The following is an 18,445-nucleotide window of genomic DNA, read 5'->3' on the forward strand; positions in this document are numbered from 1 at the left end:
CCTAGTTATTACATCCATCTAAATAAGCAACTTCCAAAGAAGGAAAGGTCTCGGAGATGCTGATAAAAAGAGTGATAGCATTTACCCAGCACTTGGTACACACCTTTCTATTTAAATATCACAAAAACTCCAGCAAGCATGTATTAACTCCCCTGAGAAAAACCCGGGCTTGGGGGTTAAGCAAGGGTCAACGGAGGTCATGAAGATACACAGCAAGATTTAAAATCAGCGCCCACTCGGAGCTGCTCTGCTCACCCAAACCATCCACCTCTTAATGGTCTCCCATTCACGACCACGAGAACTCGAACACTCTGAAGGTCACAAATGCCAAGCCTCCAGCCTCCTATCTCCCACTGTGCCCCAGTCTCTCGGGTTCTTTCAAGTTGGGAGAATGTTTGTTCCAAATGCCCAGTATGGATGTGACTGGAGGAACGTTCTACAGGGAAGGAGTCAAATTCTCAACAGTGCCCAGACGACATTAAGCTGGGTTCCATATCAGGGGACCGGAGGGGGCCCCCGAGAAGGGAGTCCTCACACTCCGGTCATGATCTGGGACTTCGCAGCAGTCCAGGGACAGGGCCCTCACCTCGGCTCTGCCACTGACTTGACGCTGTGTCCTGGAGAAACCCCCTCCCCTCACAGGCCTCAATTTCCAACGCATGAAACAAATGGGCGGGGTTAGATCTCTAAGGATCTGACCAGGTCCAACATCCAAAGCCTGTTATTCTCTTACAACAACCCTGTTTTTCCTGGCAGCCCTACGTATGTCCTCCTGTCCCGACGGGCCCTCCGCCCCGTGTGTGGTCTGAGAAGAGACAGACTCAGTGTCTTTGCTCTCCACTGGCACACGGCAAACACTCGACACAGGTACGAGGAACAGAAAAGCCAACGGATTCATCCCGAACTGGAGGACTGGCTTGGGCACAGCGAGGGGAGGACGGAATCGGGGTGGACCGCCACGTTCCTACCTTGTTGCTCTGCTCCAAGAGCTGGTCGCTCAGGAAGTTATTCTCGTCATCCTCTCCAAGTCTGGTCGTGTCCTCATCCTCCTCGCTAGCCAGAAGCTACATGGAGCATGGAATGGTGTGAAAACGCAACCCAAAAAAGTGCGCAGCATGAATATGTATGAATAAGTCAGCGATGTCTTTTTTTTTTTTTTTTTAATGCAAAACAAAAAACAAACCAAAAAGGAGGCAGAAACGAATGCCAAAGCCAATGAAATAAAAATTAACCAAAGTTAGAGATGCTGGTTCTAGCCAATCACACGCAGCTGCCCAGGATCGGGCATAATGTCAGGATAAAGGCCCCGAGAAATGACGAAAGCCATTCCCCTGCCCTGGCAGGCCCTCCCCGAGCTGCTGTAGATCGAGAATGCTGTCTGCTGTGCTGTTGCCACTCCTGCCGTTGCTAAATTCATTTTCAGATTATATAAAAGTAACAAGAGTTCAGGAAAAAGCTATTGACGGAATTGAAAGTATCAAATAGCAAGAAAGCAGTAAATGAAATTTATGCTCTGCCCGATTTCTGCATCACGTCTCCTATTTAGCCCAGCACATAAACCTCCTTCTGGACTGTCACAGAGCTGAGATGGACAGTCCCAACAATGCTGTCATTCTGTTGACCAGAAAGTCCTCATCGCTAATGAGTAGAGTATCGACCTTGCCTGACGGTAACTTTACGCTTTGGAGACGAAGGGCAGTCTTTTATAAAGACTGCATAAATCCCTAAGGCTTTAAAGAGGCGGAAGGCCCAAAGCTTCTGCACTGTGCATTCTCCAGAACGGGCAGTACGATGTTCCTGAGACGGCCAGATCTCAGCTCTCCAGGAGAGAGAAAATTCCAGTCCTGGGACACCTGGATTAACAAAATCAAAATGGGAGAGGAGAGGTGGCCTCACCCAGGAAGCTAATCAGTCAGAGCTGTTGCAAAAATTATACTAAACCTCTCCTCACCGATGAAATTGTAAGTTCTGCACTCAAGTGTCGCTTGCTGAGTCACTTGCCGGGCGTGTTGTGCATGAGATTTCTGAGGTTCTGTCTCTATAGTTTTACTTAGCAATTCCTACATCCAGTCCCTAATTTTCCCAGACCAACTTACGTTTTTCTGGTCTCCCTTTTATAGGAAACCCTTATTTTGGGAGAAAGCAAACAAAACAAAGCAATTTGCCTTCATTAAGTCATTTTCTAGGAACCTTTTCAAGACCAGAACACATTCAACCTAATCATAGCCAAATCTGCAGTCACGATCAAACGGAACCGATGATCTCACAAACGAGAGCTCCCTAAACTACGAAACATTAAACAGGCCGGACGCGTACGAATATATTCGCCAAGGCGTCAAGTTTCTCCACGCGGGCCAGGGGCTTCTCTCCCTCTGCTGGCATCTTCCCTCGTTACTAAAACACTCTCAGGTGATAAAGATCAACCAGGGCTCTCAAACTTGTTGGTGGGAGTAGAAGATGTTAGCCTACTGTGGAAAAAGTACTGGCAATTTCCTATAAAACGAATCAACCTATGACCCAGGAATTCTACTCGTAGGTATTCATCAGGAAGAGTGAAAACCTCAAGATCTGTACGTGAGTGTTCAGATCAATTTTTATCATAATGTCCCCAAACCAAAACAATGCAAATCAGCAGCAGCGGAACAAAGAAACAAATTTTAATGTATCTGTGCAATGGAATACTACTTAGCAATAAAAAGGACCATGTTGTTGGTTCACGTAACAACACGGATGAGCCTCAAAAAACAGAATGCCGAGTGAAAGACGCTTTACACAAAAGAGTCTACTGGATGATTCTGTTCCGGTGAGGGCCTGGCGCAGGCAAAACTAACACACGGGGGTCAAAAGTAGAAAAATGGCTGGTGGGGAGCAGTGAGAACTGATGAGAAGGGACGCTGAGGGGTCTGGCGGAGGTGTGGGTTACACAGGTACATACGTTTGTATATCTGAGCAAACACAGACTTACGATTTCTACATTTCAATGTACATAAATGTAACCTTAAAAGGAAAAATAACTGTAAACACATACTGAAGTTAAGATACTCGTGTTTAAGTATTTCAGGGGAAAGGCACGGGTATTTGTAACTTACATTAAAATGTATCAAAAAGATCAGATGGAGTGAATGCGGTGGGACGTGTTAACAGCAGGATCTAGGTGGGGAGTGTGTGGGTGTTCACCGTCAGGTTCTTCTCACTTGGAGGTGTTTAAATTGTTTTCAGGATAAAATTCTGGGGGAAAGTCTCTCCCATCTTTAAAAACCAAAACAACAGTCTCCTCTGCTCCCGAACAGCTCTGGTCACTGAGCGTCCCTGCCTCTCTCCGAGCTTCTTGAAAGAAGTGTCTATCCCCACCTCCGGCACTGTGGCTTTTGTCGCTGACACTCTCTAGAAACTGCACGTGAAAGGTCCCCAGAGACCATCCAACACGGCAGACGGAACCCACACTGGCTCAGGGAAGAGGCACAGAGAAGCTCATCCCTGACCCTGTGGAGAAAGGAAGGGTCTCCCCTTAAGTTAAGCTAAGCACAGTACTGTTAACTCACGTCATTCCCAGTTGAAATTTCAAAAGCCTCGAAGCCATTCTTCATTTCCAGAACCACAACCACACCACTACCCCATACAGCGAAAGCAGGATCAACGTTCATTTCTCTTTACCTCTGCCGACTTGGTCAAAATTAAAAGTAAACTCAATTTCCAGCAACGGCCAAGAAATTAAGTGTTGTGGACAGAGAGAAATGTCCCTCGCTCCACACGTGAATGACTCGTTGACAACTTCCCACCACTTTTTTCTAGTCTTCTGACAGTACTTGACCCTAGTGGACACCCCTCCTTAAAGCATCGCTCCGTAACGTCTGCACCATCCTGGTTCTGCCCCAGCCTCCTGGGTTACTCTTTCTTGACCTGCTTTTCGGGCTCTCCTTCCTCCTCCAGGAAGAACTACCCTCGACCTCAAGAGAAGGCCGGACCCCTGTCCGCTCACTCCCTCGGCACACCGTGTTCTTCCTTCGCAGTCCTCCCCACACCCAGGGGTACCTGCCCCTCAGCTTCTGTGCCCGACGTAGCGGCTGGGGCAGGCCCATGTCTACGTTGAGTTCTAACAACGTGGGGTGCACAATAAAGTACCTGCTGAAAGAGCAAAGGAATGAACAGAGTCTTTCAAAATGAGAGCTGAGACCAAAAAGCATTCGGGATTACCTCTGGTCTTGCTGCCCCAAGGGTGTCCTTCGGAGCAACAGAAGCTCATGACACATGTGGACTCTCGGGCCCCATGCCAGACTGACGGAACCAGAATCTTTAACGAGATTCCCCGGGAAAGTCACATGCACGGTAAACTTCGGCAGCACTGGCCCGTGGTGTCACGAAAACACGGAACAGGAGCCAGAAGAAGGCTGCAGGCCCAACTCGGCCACTAACTTACTAAAAAAATTAAACGAAACTGGGGCGCCTGCGGGGCTCAGGTGGTTAGCATCCGACTCTCGGTTTCGGCTCGGGTCACGATCTCGCGGTTTCGTGAGTTTGAGCCCCGTGTCGGGCTCTGCATGGATTCTCTCTCTCCCCCTCTCTCTACCCGTCGCCCGCTCATGCTGTCTCTGTCTCTCGAAATAAACTTAATAAAAATGTTTTAATTAAATTAACTGTTTTACTGAGTGCCTACTGCACGCCAGGCACTGTGCCGAGGGCTCTTTATCTATCATGTAAAATTCATAGTAACTTAGGAAGTCAGATGGTTAGAAAGCGCCTCCTTTTAATGAAATCAAATCTGCTTCGGACAAACGAAATTGTATTCTGTTACTAATAGCAGAATTTAACCAGCACCTTCTGCTTCGGAGTACCATGTCTATCCTCTAGAGTCACACAAGGCCTACTTCTGATTCAGAATGACGGCCCTTCCAATTTCTGCGTTCAATTAAATTATGCCCCTCAATCCGTGTTTGCCCTCCAGGAAGAAAAGAATTTAAAAAAAGATCTTAGTTCTCTAGCCGTTTCTAAAAATGGTGATGTAAGCAAATAGGGATGTTAGTCCTCATAGAGACTAAGCCCTTCTGCGCACTGACGCACGTATCCGACGTCCTGCCCCTTAGAGGGGACGGTGGCACACGTCACACAGCTCGGGGTTTGCCCGCAAAGCAGGCTCAGCAGCACCCTGACTGCCGGCTGCTCCAGTCACTCCTGTGCATCAATTCTCAAGCACATAAATTAGTAACCAGTAAACAAACATGAAGAGATAGCGACAAACCGATCTGGGACTATTTTAAGGCACTTTTAAAACCGAGGGACACCTGTCCTCAGTCTTTTGTTTGTTTGGCTGGTTTTGAAGCGAACGGCCCACACGCGGGGAGTAAGCGTGGTCTTCGCCAACTGGAGGGGGCCCATTCCAGGGCATCCGTTTTGAGGACAAACCCGACAAACCGTATCAAGGGCCTCTCGCTGTTCAGACCCCTTGTCGAATTAAAAGTTGCAGGGGGAGCCTCTGTGAAAATAAATTGTATGCTTTTCTATACCTGTATCTTTCCACATCTGTACTTTTGACCTAGAAGTTACGTATCTGGGATACGTAATACCCAATAAAGTCTCAGGGGAAAAAAATCCTAAACCCAGAAAGAGATTTGGGTCCAAAGAGCCTCGTCAGGTAACTGAAAAGAGTGACTCTCTAGAAACCATCCACATGTCCAACAATAATCAGGGGCTCAGTTAAATTTCAGTGCCTTCGTTAGGTAAAATAAGATGCTATGTTGGAATACAGCAATTGGGAAGAAACAGGAAACGAAACCGTATATGCGTTGTGGGCCTGTACATGTTCATACACACAAACAGAGAAGGAAGGATTCCAAAATGTTAATTAACTATGCGTGTTTTAAAGTGACAGGATCGGGGTAATTTCTTTTCTCTATTTTAACCCAATGCTGTGGGTTAATTAAACACTGGAGAAAAATACTGAATTTTAAAAACACAAAAGCGATTTGCTTCCCACCGCCTCCCTCCCCCGCCCCGCCCGACTTTTTCTCATTTAGCGGGAATGGTGCCCAGCCCCCGCTCCGCGAGCCCGGCTGCTGGGACAAGGCTGTGCACAGCCTGGGTGTCTCCGGTCCCCCTCTGAGCAGAACCACACGCGCCCCTGGGGAACTGGCCTGGGGAGAGGCAGCGGCCCCTCTCTGCCAGCCCACCCTCACCCCCCGCAACCTTTCGGCTCAGGATCAGCGTGGGAACAGCCTCCTTCCCACTCGGATCTTGGGATCCTCCCATCCCATTCCGGGGGAAGATGGAACACTGCTACACAGGACAAATGTATTCACAGGGAACATCAAGCTGAAGTGCAATCTGACAAATGACTCAAATCCGAATCGGCTGGTTATTAAGATCTCAGAGTGGGAAGAGGAAAAAGCCTCTGTTCTCCAAAGGACATAATGGGACATTTAACAGATTTTTTTCAAAGGGCAAATGAACAAACAAACTCGCCATTTACGACTCAAATGAAGTGGGTGAAGAATGAGCTGCTTATTAAAAATGCTGCCTTGGAGAAAACAAACCAAGAGACTTGTTTCTCCCTAAATGGATTGCAGATATTCTTAGTTTCCAAAATCATCTGGAGCCCGGGAGGCTACGATCAATAACGTTCCCTCCCTCAAAGACAGCAGATGGCCTGAGCGAAACGTAGATACCTTTGAGCGGCTCCCCCTTTGAAGGCGGGAGGAGACAGCTTCAAGGCTGACGGATCTTTCCCGGAATGTGGCAAGGAGACCTCCTTTTACCTGGCCAGCGAGGCCGAATTCAAGACAACCGTCAGCAGGAAGACTGAGGGGCCCGGGACCCAGAGACAAAAGGTCCTCCCGCACCTCGTGGCCAGTACAACCCCGGTCCCCTGAAAAAGGCTTCACAGACGCCCGGGGCAGGGCTCTTCCCTTGGGGGAGCGAGGCCAGTTAGGGGCTAAAGGGAGGGACAGGCTCTTTCTCAGCGACACGACTTCAGGCCCCCTTTTGTACGCACAGGCCGAGAACGGAGAATCGGACGCCCGGATGTCACCAGGCCGGATAAGGCTTCCCCGCTCTCTCCACGGGGCTGGACGGCTAACAGAGTGGGCCTCTCACTCGCCCCGCGGGTACACGAGCCCAGCGAACCACACGCTCTCTGCGGTCCTCGCAGAGACACCGTGATTTAACCTTTCGTGGCCCTTCCGGGCTTTCCGATGCCAACGGCAGAAAATTCCCACAGCCGGGAAGCCGGGCTCGAGGGCTGTGCTGGCACAGGCTGTGTGCTCCCCACCACGTCCCCCGTACGAGGCAGAGTGCAGGAGTCCCGGCTACGTGCACGAAGGGACGACACACATCCAGTCAGAGCCACCGGTCCAGAGGCCGTGAGTGACAAGTTGCAGAGAATTCAGAAGATTAATACACCAAGAAAATGAAAAATGTGTTTACACATGTGCTTTTCCACGTTAACAGAGTCATTCATTAAAGCTGCATCTACGCCACCCAAATTACCTGGGTGATGCGGCGACTCTCTGGATCCCTCTGAGGCCATCCCACCCATCCAGATGCGCCATCTGTGGCCCAGACCCCAGGGCCCGACTCGGGAGTCAATGGTATCAAAATACGCCCAACGTGTCCATGCAGACAGAACCCGGACGTGAGGAGGACCTAGCAGGGCCCTCAAAACCACGTCCAGCAAAGGCAGCTTCCACAGGGGCCTCCTCAGGACAGGTGCCGTCTGAGGACATTCGGGGGGTGGTTACCGTTTTGTAGTCGGCACGTAACACGAACGTTTCTTCTTACCTCTGTTTGCTCTGTTGCCTTAGGTCCGTCACCCCCCTGGAAACCCACGCAGGAGAGATCAAAAATGGTTTTCTTCAGGTGCTGGTTGTCTGTATACAGTTCCTTCACCAGCTGTATCAGGTCACTAACCTGAGAGACAAGAGCAGAGATAGAGCTGGGGACCCACGAGCCGACCTCAGCGCCCCTGGGCCCCGGCCCTGCACACAGACCTTCTCCTGAGCAGACTCTCCAGCATCACAATTATGGAGACTCAGGCAGCTGGTTCCAGACTTCAGGCTAGGCGGGGTACGGTGAAAAACCACTAGCATGCCTGTGTTCTAATCCCACGGCCACCACTTCAAGGCAGAGTGATCCTGCGCTAAGCCTCCATTTCCTCGTCTGTGGAATGGGCTACTGTGGGGATTGAAGGTGATCACGCTCACGGTGCACTGAGGAGGTTGGCACCATCTACGTGCCCCACTAGCGACGGCTAATACGATCTCTGCCTCGTACCTGGGGCCCTCTGGAGGAAAAGCCCCGAGACGGACATTTCTGAGACTGCGTCAGTCTTCTTTCACAGCATCGACCTTCTTTGTATACCTACCCAGCGATGTCAGTAATAATAATCGTCTTCCAACACCAAGCAATCGACAGCTACCGAAATACGCCCGCAAGCTTTAGTCATTCATTCCTTACAAACGTCCTGAGGAGGTGGACAGGCTAGAATGACTATCCCTATTTTACAATGAGGAGCCACCGAACAAAGAAGTTCGTTGCCCACGGTTCGCCCGCTGGGGGTGTCCAGGGGCCTAAATGACATGCAAGGATGGCCAAGGTGCCTCGCCGCGTGGGGAAGGGCAGCTGCCCCCCAGAGGCAGAGCGGGCCTGGAGCTGAGGCCCCAGAGCCCCCAGACAGGGCTTTGCGGGACCAGGTACATAAGCAGTTCGCAGACGCCACCTCCGTTCCCTGCAAGCTTCAAGTCCCGCCGGCCGGTCATTTCACAGGCTTCTTAACGGAGTAATCGTTAGCCCCTCAGATAAAGTGGGACGTCCCACCCTGACTACACACAGATGTCCAATACAGCCAAACATGAACACAAACTGGACCCACCCCGCAAGGCGGGAGTGAGAAGAACAAAACCCTCTGACTCCGCAAACACCTGCCGAGTGCCAACCGCGAGTGACCTGGTTCCTGGCCTTAACGCTGCCGCAGGTGCTGTCAGCGATCCTCGTTTTCTTTATCTTCCAAAACTAAGAGGCCTTGGCGCTCCGTGCTCCGCTCCTCCCAAAATCCTGAAAAATTTTAAATTCTCCTTTCGACTTTTTACTTTTAGTGCCTTGCACCTACTCCGTCTCTTGCTGCTGAAAAAGTCCTCCACCTAGACAAGCTCCTATTCGTCCTTCAAAACCCACTTCAGGCCTCACTTGTCGAAAAGCCTCCTCTGATCAAGTGAGGATCCCCCGACCCCCTAGCAATTAACCCCTCCTCCTCTGCTGCCTTTGCGACCTATACCCTGCACACCCGCCTACCTCAGCGACCCTCACCCTCCACAATGCAATTACTTGTTCACATGTCTACTACTCTACCAGAATGTCAGCTAGCCAAAGGCAGAAACCGAATCTGTCATACATATATGGTAATTTTATAATAAATCAGTCTCCTCTGAGCTCACATTTCCTACTCTTCACAGTGGTTCTTAGGCTCTTGAAACACTAAACCACTCTAACCACACCAACAACCAACAGGTTGAGAAACTTGGTTTCTAGTTTTAAAAAAGATTTACTCAGCAAACCTGGACCTTTATTCTTTCCAAAAGCAGGTATTAACTCCCACTGTGTGTGGTAGATACTGGAAAATCAAAAATAAATAAAATGCAATCACTAACTTCGAGCCGCTCACAACCTGATGGGGTCACAGATGAGTAACCAGATCATTCCAGGTCATTATGAGCATGACACGAATGCAGTCAGGTCTGAGAAGAGAAGAGAATGACCTAAGGGAGGGATAGAGAGCATTTCCTAGAGGAGATCAAGACTGGGCCGGGCCTCAAGCCTGAGAAGGAGGGTATCAGGCACAAGGGAGGGCACGGGAGGTAACATACACCAAAGGAACACGGGGCGCCTGGGTGGCGCAGTCGGTTAAGCGTCCGACTTCAGCCAGGTCACGATCTCGCGGTCCGTGAGTTCGAGCCCCGCGTCGGGCTCTGGGCTGGTGGCTCAGAGCCTGGAGCCTGTTTCCGATTCTGTGTCTCCCTCTCTCTCTGCCCCTCCCCCGCTCATGCTCTGTCTCTCTCTGTCCCAAAAATAAATAAAAAACGTTGAAAAAAAAAATTTTTTAAAAAAAGGAACAAAGACCGGCCGAGAGAGAGGGAAGAAAGGAGAGGAAAGGGGCTTTCACAATCTTACACCTCAGGATCAGGAGCCCAAGACACAACAAATAACCAACAAAGCACGGAAAGTTAACAGGTCAATACCTTTTTCTTAAGTTCTTCTTGAGAAAAATGTTCCACTTGAAGCCGATTGTGCTCTTCAAGGCAAATACTCAGATAAGATGTTTGATCGCTATAAAATGAAAATGGTTCTTCTGCAAAAAAAAAAAAAAAGGGGGGGGAGGCGATGGAGAGCAAAAGAATATCAGAAATAGATCCTTCCAAGACCAATCCCAGTACAATCCACGTAAGGCAATTTGAATTGGGAGAAGGGGGGCAGGGGGTTGCTCCAAGGGGGAATAAGTACAAATAGGGAGTTTAATGCACCACCTTTGGAGCAAAAGTAATTTTCCCTCTTTCTCTACAGGCTGATATCTCAATGTATGGTTTCATCATGGGCTGCAGGCGTTCACTGCGGCCTTTTCTGAATTATAATTTGCACACGAAGTGCTGCACCTAGGGAGCATTCTGAGCGGCACAGGCAAATGGTGGTTTCGGTTTAAATGGGGGAGTGATTCTGTTTAGGTAAGAAAACAGGAAAATGAGATGTGACCATCAAGGGTAGCACTCCAGGGAAATACACGTGCCCGATGTATCTTTCACTGGCCCCGGAGCCCTCTGTGGTAGTGAGCACACCAAGTACAGAAAATGGGCTGCTAGATCTAAGAGAAGAGAATCTCCGGTCACCTACGTAAGGGTCTGCTTCCTCTGCAGCAAACGTCACATCCCAATGGGGGGGGTTGGGGGGAGCATGCCAAGTGCTGCTGTGATGAGCAGAGCAATGCAAAGACCACAGGCTCCTCACCCCCTCACCCTGTGTCCCTCCCTAATGAATCCCTCTGTGGTCATGACAACGCTAAACGCAAAGTTTCAACGCAAAACGGCAACCTCCAGGCTGTGGGTCTGTGTGGTGCAGGCTTTGCAGTGGGTACCCCGGTAGGCAGAGCCCAGACGTGGTGGGCCCTGAGGTGACGCGGATCTAGAAGCACCAAGTGATGAGAGCGCGGCAGAGGCAGCGAGGTACCACCCCCCCGCACACCCTCTGAGGCACGGACGTGACGCGCTGGGCCTTTGCACCAAGGCCAAAGCCAGGTGGACGCAGACTGGGAGAGCCAACGTTAACACAGAACCCAGAGGAAATCCCGTGCCTTCCCCATCCCCTACTTAAGTTTTAGGACTTTCTTCAAGCTCAGCCAAGGCCCTCCACGTGGAAAAGCCAAAGGGAAACACATGCAAGAGGGCACGTACCTTCCCGCCTCCGAATGTCACTGATCTGCTCCTCCAGGGTCCTTTGCAAATTCCGACAGGAGAGCACATCCTGCTCCAGCTGCGTCCGCAGAGCGAAAATGCTGCTCAGCTCGGCCTGCAGGCTGTTGATGCTTCGTAAAACAAGACACCAGGATTTTTTTTTTTTTTTAAGTTCTTATTTAAATTCCAGTTAGTTAACACGCTGGGTAACATTGCTTTTAGGTATGGACTAAATATAGTGATTCAACACTTCCATACATCACCCGAAGACACCAGAAATTTTTACACAGACCTATCTGCGTTTCAAATGACAAAAGCCGGGGCGCCTGGGTGGCTCAGTCGGTTGAGTGTCCGACTCTTGATTTCAGCTTGCAGTTGAGGAGTTCGAGCCCTGTCAGCACAGAGCCTAGTTGGGATTCTGACTCTCTCCCTCTCTCTCTGCCCCTCCCCTGCTTGCTCTCTCTCTCTCAAATAAAAATAAACTTTAAGTAAATTAATTAATTAATTAAAAAAATGCAAAAGCCAGCAAGCCTCCCTTTGATTGTTATGTCATCAGTGGGGTTTTTTTTTATTGGTTATGAAATTTGGATTTACTTGTTTACAGAAAATTTAAAATACAAAAGTATAAGAAAACAAAAATTACATTAACTAACATGAATTAACGACCAGTTAACACATGGCAGACTACATTTCCTTGTTTAAGATTTTATTTATTTTTAAGTAATCTCTAATCCCAACATGGGACTCGAACTCACAACCCCGAGATCAAGAGTTGCATGTTCTACTGATAGGCAGCCAGGCGCCCCCAGACTGCATTTCCTCCCAATCTTTTTCCTTGAGCGTTCACCCTTACAAGGTGAAAATAGTAGTTGTTGCCAGATACTGAATTGTGCATTCCTCACTTAAATAGTTCCCTACATTTTTGGAAATTATTTGCAAGCATCATTTTCAGTGACTATGTAACATTAATCAGGTAAACTTCCCACCGTTTATTCCAACTCATCCTCTATTAGTGGACATTTGGGTCATTTCCAAGTTTTTACTACAGGTGTAAATAAAGAGAAATAACGTAATTGCCCAGAACACTTCTCTGTTTGGAGTAATACCTCACAAGGGCTTGGGTGTGGATGGGGAGGCTCTCCAGGGCCTGCGTGTCACCTGGCACCCAGACTTCAGAAGAGGGGACAAGTGAGAAGAGCGAAATGTGTCATTCCTGAAAGAGGTAGTACTGGGGGTAAAAACGAGGGGCACGAAGGAAGGAAGGAAGGAAGGAAGGAAGGAAGGAAGGAAAGTAAAGAAAGGAAAGGAAAGGAAGAAGAAAGAAAGAAAGAAAGAAAGAAAGAAAGAAAGAAAGAAAGAAAGAAAGAAAGAAAGAAGGAGGAAGGAAGGGAGTTGATAATGGGAGGAAGAGAAGGACCAATTTAGGGACCAACAGAACTCCATTGTGATAGGTCAGCCCCATTCACAGAAGCATAGTGGAGTGAATGCGTGTCAAGTCTCACATCTGGGTCTGTGTGACACAGTGTGACCTGCACAGAGAGCCTGCATGACAGAGAGCCCAGAATTCACAAGAGGCCATGAAAATGCACACCTCCCAGAATCTGCAGGACTCTGCTGTCCAACAGAACTTCTGGAAGTTAGAAGTGTTCTGTCTATGCACTAATATGGTAGCCGCGGGCTAAATGTGCCTACTGAGCAGTTGAAATGTGGCTAACATTCTGGGGAACGGAATGCCGCATTTTTCTTAATTCAGATGTAAATAGTCCCATGGCTCGTGGCCACTGACTTGGGGCAGTACAGACCCACCAGATGGGCTCTGGATTCCTACTGACGTGGCACCTGGCAGGGATCTAACTGAGTGCCCCCAGCTCTCAGAGGAACAGAGACCCCGGCCAACGTCTGAATAACATAAGCGATGTTTCACTGAACATCTCCGTGCCTAAAGCCTTTTCACATTCAGGTTCGTTTCTTAAGACCAATTCCCAGCAGTGCAACCGCTGGGTCAAAGTACATGAACATATTTTGGGGCACCACATTTCCAAACCACACTGCCAGTGCGGAGCCTGCTTGGGATTCTCGCCCTCTGTCTCTCCCCCGTTCACTCACACATTCTCTATCAAAATAAACAGATAAACTTAAAACAAAATATATGAACATTTTTCGAGACTAGCAAAACACCTTAACACATCAGAAAGCCTCCTCTTTTAAATACTGAGAAATACATCACTCTCTGTCCAGCGTCTGACCTTTGGTTCCTTAAGAGGGTCCATCAACACCTTGAAACCGCATGCGAATACTTAAGAACATGTGGATTTTTCTAAAGAGAGGGCCCGTGAGCTTTCATCAGATTTTTCAAAAGGGATCCAGAGCCCCCAAAGGGTTAGAATTAGCAGCAACTGCTCCAAACATCTGGGCTTGAGACTCAAGCCCCCCTCTCCTTCAGAGATTTCTTCCAGCTCCACCCCTCGAACCGCGCACATAAATCAACATACATCGGAAGGAAAATAAACCGTTATGTCTAATCGTCTATGCTCGCTGCTTTGACGATGGTTCATTGTGAAGCAGCCCCCTTGCAAGGGAAGGGGCTCTACCAGCAACCTGTGCCTAGTTCCATTTCAAGACAATCATAATGATCAATTTGTAAGGCTGATGGAAAACCTCACGGAGGTGTCACAGCACTCGCTCGGATGCAGCCGTGCTGCAGAGACATTTCAGCAGGAGGAAAAAAAAAAAAAGGAGCGTGTTTCCACGCAGCTCTTGCGATGAGGGCGGAGGAACGCGACCGGCTGCACTCCCCCCTCCGTCTCCTGACAGGGTGAAAAGTACACCGCTGTTGCTCCTGTGCCTGTCATTTATGTTCCCCTAACTCCAGGGCCTTTTCCAGGTGTGAGGAGTTGGTGGAACAAAAGGTGTTTCTCCTGGAAAGAAACAAAAGCCCTGCGCATTCCTCCTTCTGCAACGTGGAGGCAGGGGGAGGCAGAAACGAGGAGCCGGAGCCAAGCTCCCGACGGCACCACCGCTCCGGACCTCGGGCAGGTCGGTCAAACTGCCGGAGCCCTGCCTTCCTCATCTGTGAAATGGGGCTGATACCTTTCCTTCGGGACTGTTCTGAGGATGAAACGAGAGCTGCATGGGAAAGAGCTCAGCACAGGGCCCAACACACACGGGACAACTCGACAGGCGTTTCCCTCTTTCCATACATCTGAGCAACTCCCGAAAGAAAAGAGGGTATTTATAAGCCAAACTTTCTGATTCTCGGGAGTTACAGCAGGGATTCCCATCTGGGGACAATTAACCTCCCAAGAGATATGTGGCACTATCTGGAGACACTGTTGGCCGTCACACCAGGGCAGGGGAAGGCGCTTCTGGAAGAGAGCAGTAAAAGCTGAGATAGTGCCAAGCACCCCACACGGCCCAGGACCCAGAGAAGCTGCCCAGGTAACCCGACTTGGTCTGCTGCCCCCGAGTTTCCCAGCTTCACCGGCCCCACCCCCTGTAAAAACTCCGAGCTGCTGAGGCTTCTGGAAAAGGCCCACTTTTACAGAGTGACGCCTACTCCCAGAATCTCATCGGCATGTTTCCATTTTCTCTAAATTCATTTCAGATCAACAAATCTGAAAATTATGTCATCTCTCAGAAGACCAGGCGGGGGGTGGGGGGCCCGTCCACTCACGCTTCCTGCGTGGCTACTCCGCCCCAGCCGCGGTGACAGGCACGGGGGAAATGGAGCTGAGCGACACAGGATCCCACCCGGAGGGGGGCGCAGGGTCCCCACGAGGAGGCAGGCCAGTTACAGACACGTGCCCAGAGGGTGGCAAAGGCAGCTGCGAGGGCAGAAAACTCACGACGACAACCATCCTGGGGACAGCCTCCTCACGAGGGTAGCCCTCCAGATGAATCCTCAAGGACCTCTGGGAGACAAAGGCAGGCTGTGGAAACGGTGCGAAGCCAGAAGCAGGAGGGCACACGGCCCAGGCCCTGGTGAAGGAAGGAATGGAAGACCATTCCAGCCAGAGTGAAAGTCTTAGAAGGAGCAGTAAGGGGACAAATACCTTAACTTTTTATTATGGAGACTTTTAAACAGACACAAACGAAGAAAGCTAATACAATGAGCCCCTGCCCGTCTACTCACAGCCCAGCCCTGACCACCGGGCAGCCATGGCCGCTCTCGCTCCCTCGGTGTCCCCAACCCACCTCCCTCACTTCTGTATAGTTTTGAAATGAACCGTATCCTCTCACCCGTAACTACCCCTACTGTGTAGAGAGAGTTCTTTGTGAGGTGAAAAATTACCCAGGCCATTCCTGCACTGGCGAACAGAGGCCCCGGACAGAGTGGGCCACCTGCCCGCGGACACAGAGCCGGGACAGAACAAGAGCACTCGCCCGCGGGGGGCTCTCGTCACCACACCTCACAGGCACCAAATCATTTCAGCAGTTCTATAAAGACACAAGTCGCTCCAGAACCTTGTATGAGCCCCCTGGGTTTGGTCACTCACCACCTGTGTAACTTTGGAAAAGACACTCAACCTCCCTCGGTCTTCGTGGCCTTATGGGAAACAGGGTAACAATCGTTACGAGATAACACACATGGAAGTATTTCTATATCTATTAAGAAGGCACTATAGATTACTGAGAAATTATTGTCATGTTATTTTTATCCTGAGTTCATGAGAATGAAAGAAATCAACCCCAAAGTCAGACGCTTCTCGATATAAAATAGGTTTACCCGATGTAAGTCAGGCAACCATCATCCAAGCATCATCTAAGCTTCCTGACCAAACCAGGATGGCTTTGCTGCCTCAGACGCCAACCGTATTTATTCGGAATGCGTGTGTCTACGTAGGAGTGTGAGGTGCAAACAGTAACCTTACCTGTCTGGGTTCTGCAGAGATTTTACCAGGTGAGTATAGATGTCCTGCTCCTTCTTTAAGACTTGAATCAGCTCTTCATAGTCTAATTGTTGCTTTTCCTGGAAATGACAACGGGCATCTGACATTAAGGGGAGAACTGTAAAAGAGTCCATCCTGACGTTATGCAAACATATGTGGGTAGTTTCTAAATCCAAACGGAGGTGATCCCGGGTGCCAGGCTGTCGGGCAGGCCACGGTCGCAGAGCACCACCTGCAGGAGGAGTGGGGAATGACTGCCCGCCACGTCCCTCGGAACAAAGCCCAGTGCTGTGCTTCCAACACCGAGTGGCTGCTATAAAAGGATCATCGCTGTCACCCGATCCACCAGTCGTGAAACTGCCTCCCCTCCAAGCGGCTGGTCATCGTTTTCGCAACACCACAGAGAACGCCTCTCCACGTTGCTCTTGCTCCGGAGAATAGAAGTTCATCAACCAAAAGGGACAAGGGACTTACATTAAAACAGAAAAGGCCAAGTGAGCCGCTTCTAAAGGCATCCGGAACAGAGTGATGACAAAGGGATCTAAGGGGGGTATCTCTGGAACCTACTTATGTGACCTGAGGTAGCCAGCTAACGCAAATGGGTGAAAGTTTGAAGAATATCAGTGTATTTACATAGGCTCAAAACACCTCAAAATGCTGACCAATTACAAAGGACAAGACACCTAGCAGGCGCCACCTGCATAAAGCCGTCAAAGTCAGCGTGGCCGGTAATGAGACAAATCTAAATTGGGGACCAACAGGCTGTGATGAGAGGATATTCCCACCAAATACACCTGCCTGAACCCGATCAACCCAGCAACATCAGACAAACTCAACCCGAAGGACATTCTACATATGACTGGCCTGGACACTTCAAAATTATGAAGGGCTGGGGCGCCTGGGTGGCGCAGTCGGTTAAGCGTCCGACTTCAGCCAGGTCACGATCTCGCGGTCCGTGAGTTTGAGCCCCGCGTCGGGCTCTGGGCTGATGGCTCGGAGCCTGGAGCCTGTTTCCGATTCTGTGTCTCCCTCTCTCTCTGCCCCTCCCCCGTTCATGCTCTGTCTCTCTCTGTCCCAAAAATAAATAAAAACGTTGAAAAAAAAAATTATGAAGGGCATGAAAGTCAAGGGTAAGACCGAGAAACTGCCCCAGACTGAAGACTAAAGAATCACGACAAAGCAACGTGCGATCCCGAATCAGATCCTCTGGCCACAAAGGGCTTTACGGGACGAGCAGCGAAGCACCCGTGAGTCTGAGGATTAGAAGGCGGGGAGGAGTCGGCCTAGTCCCTGCCCTTGACGGCTGCACCATGGCACACAGGTCAGTGTCCCCGCTTACGGGAAATACACGCTAGGGGACTCAGAGGGGACAGGGCTTCCCGTGGGCCACTTGCTCTCAGAGGCCTCAGGAAAGGTAAAATCCTTTATCCTCGAAACCTGCCTATAAATCTGAAATTATTCCAAGACAAGGGAAGAACGCTAAATAAAGTTAACATGCGCAGACTGGGGCAGCGTCCTGCGTGGACAAGATGCTCCCTAAATGCTCGAGGGAGGTGCTCAGGTCGTGGGGAGACTAGAACAGCAAGCAGCCCTTGTACTTCCCACTGACCTATGCCTTCTCCTAAAGTTAAGATACCGCCTGGGACACGGGTGGACACCTGACTGGACCCGAAGGAGCACGGTTACTGCACCACAGCCGTGTTGGTGTTTTCCTGTGACAGTGTCATCCCAAAGAAACGCAGGGACCCTGTATGTGTTACAGGCATCTCAAGTTATCTTAAAATATTCATTTTACCACCGCTTCAGAACTACAGCAGTCACTATACTCATCGTGAGACCCCGTCATTTAATGCGTTAATAAAGAAGCACCATTTCCAAAGCAGATTTTTTTTCAATAGTCTGATGACTGAATTTCAAAGTAATTGGCTTCCTTTATAATCCTGTGCATATATTTTATGCATTGGAAGACCTTTCCAGGGAAGAGATCCCTGGCTTCCGCAGACTGCCGGCCGCAGGGATGCAGAGGGCAAGGAAAGGTTAGGGGCCCCTGACCCGCGAGAACACCACCAGGCCCCTCGCCCTGAACAAGACAAGGCAAAGGCACCACCTGCTAATTAAGGGTTCCAAATG

General features: G+C 49.8%; 1 protein-coding gene across 6 annotated transcripts in view; it reads right to left on the reverse strand.

Moving 5' to 3' along the window:
* Positions 1-18,445, reverse strand: part of CDK5RAP2 (CDK5 regulatory subunit associated protein 2) — a 172,390-nt gene that overhangs the window by 68,389 nt on the left and 85,556 nt on the right. For all 6 annotated transcript variants that reach the window (XM_043566251.1, XM_043566256.1, XM_043566252.1 and 3 more), the window contains 5 exons: positions 16,298-16,395; positions 11,427-11,557; positions 10,224-10,333; positions 7,771-7,899; positions 969-1,064 (listed from right to left, as the gene is read on the reverse strand). In XM_043566251.1, the coding sequence (XP_043422186.1) occupies positions 969-1,064; positions 7,771-7,899; positions 10,224-10,333; positions 11,427-11,557; positions 16,298-16,395 (564 nt within the window). The remainder of the gene's footprint in view (positions 1-968; positions 1,065-7,770; positions 7,900-10,223; positions 10,334-11,426; positions 11,558-16,297; positions 16,396-18,445) is intronic.

This window comes from Prionailurus bengalensis, chromosome D4 (genome assembly GCF_016509475.1).
Source record: "Prionailurus bengalensis isolate Pbe53 chromosome D4, Fcat_Pben_1.1_paternal_pri, whole genome shotgun sequence".
Classification (NCBI taxonomy): domain Eukaryota; kingdom Metazoa; phylum Chordata; class Mammalia; order Carnivora; family Felidae; genus Prionailurus; species Prionailurus bengalensis.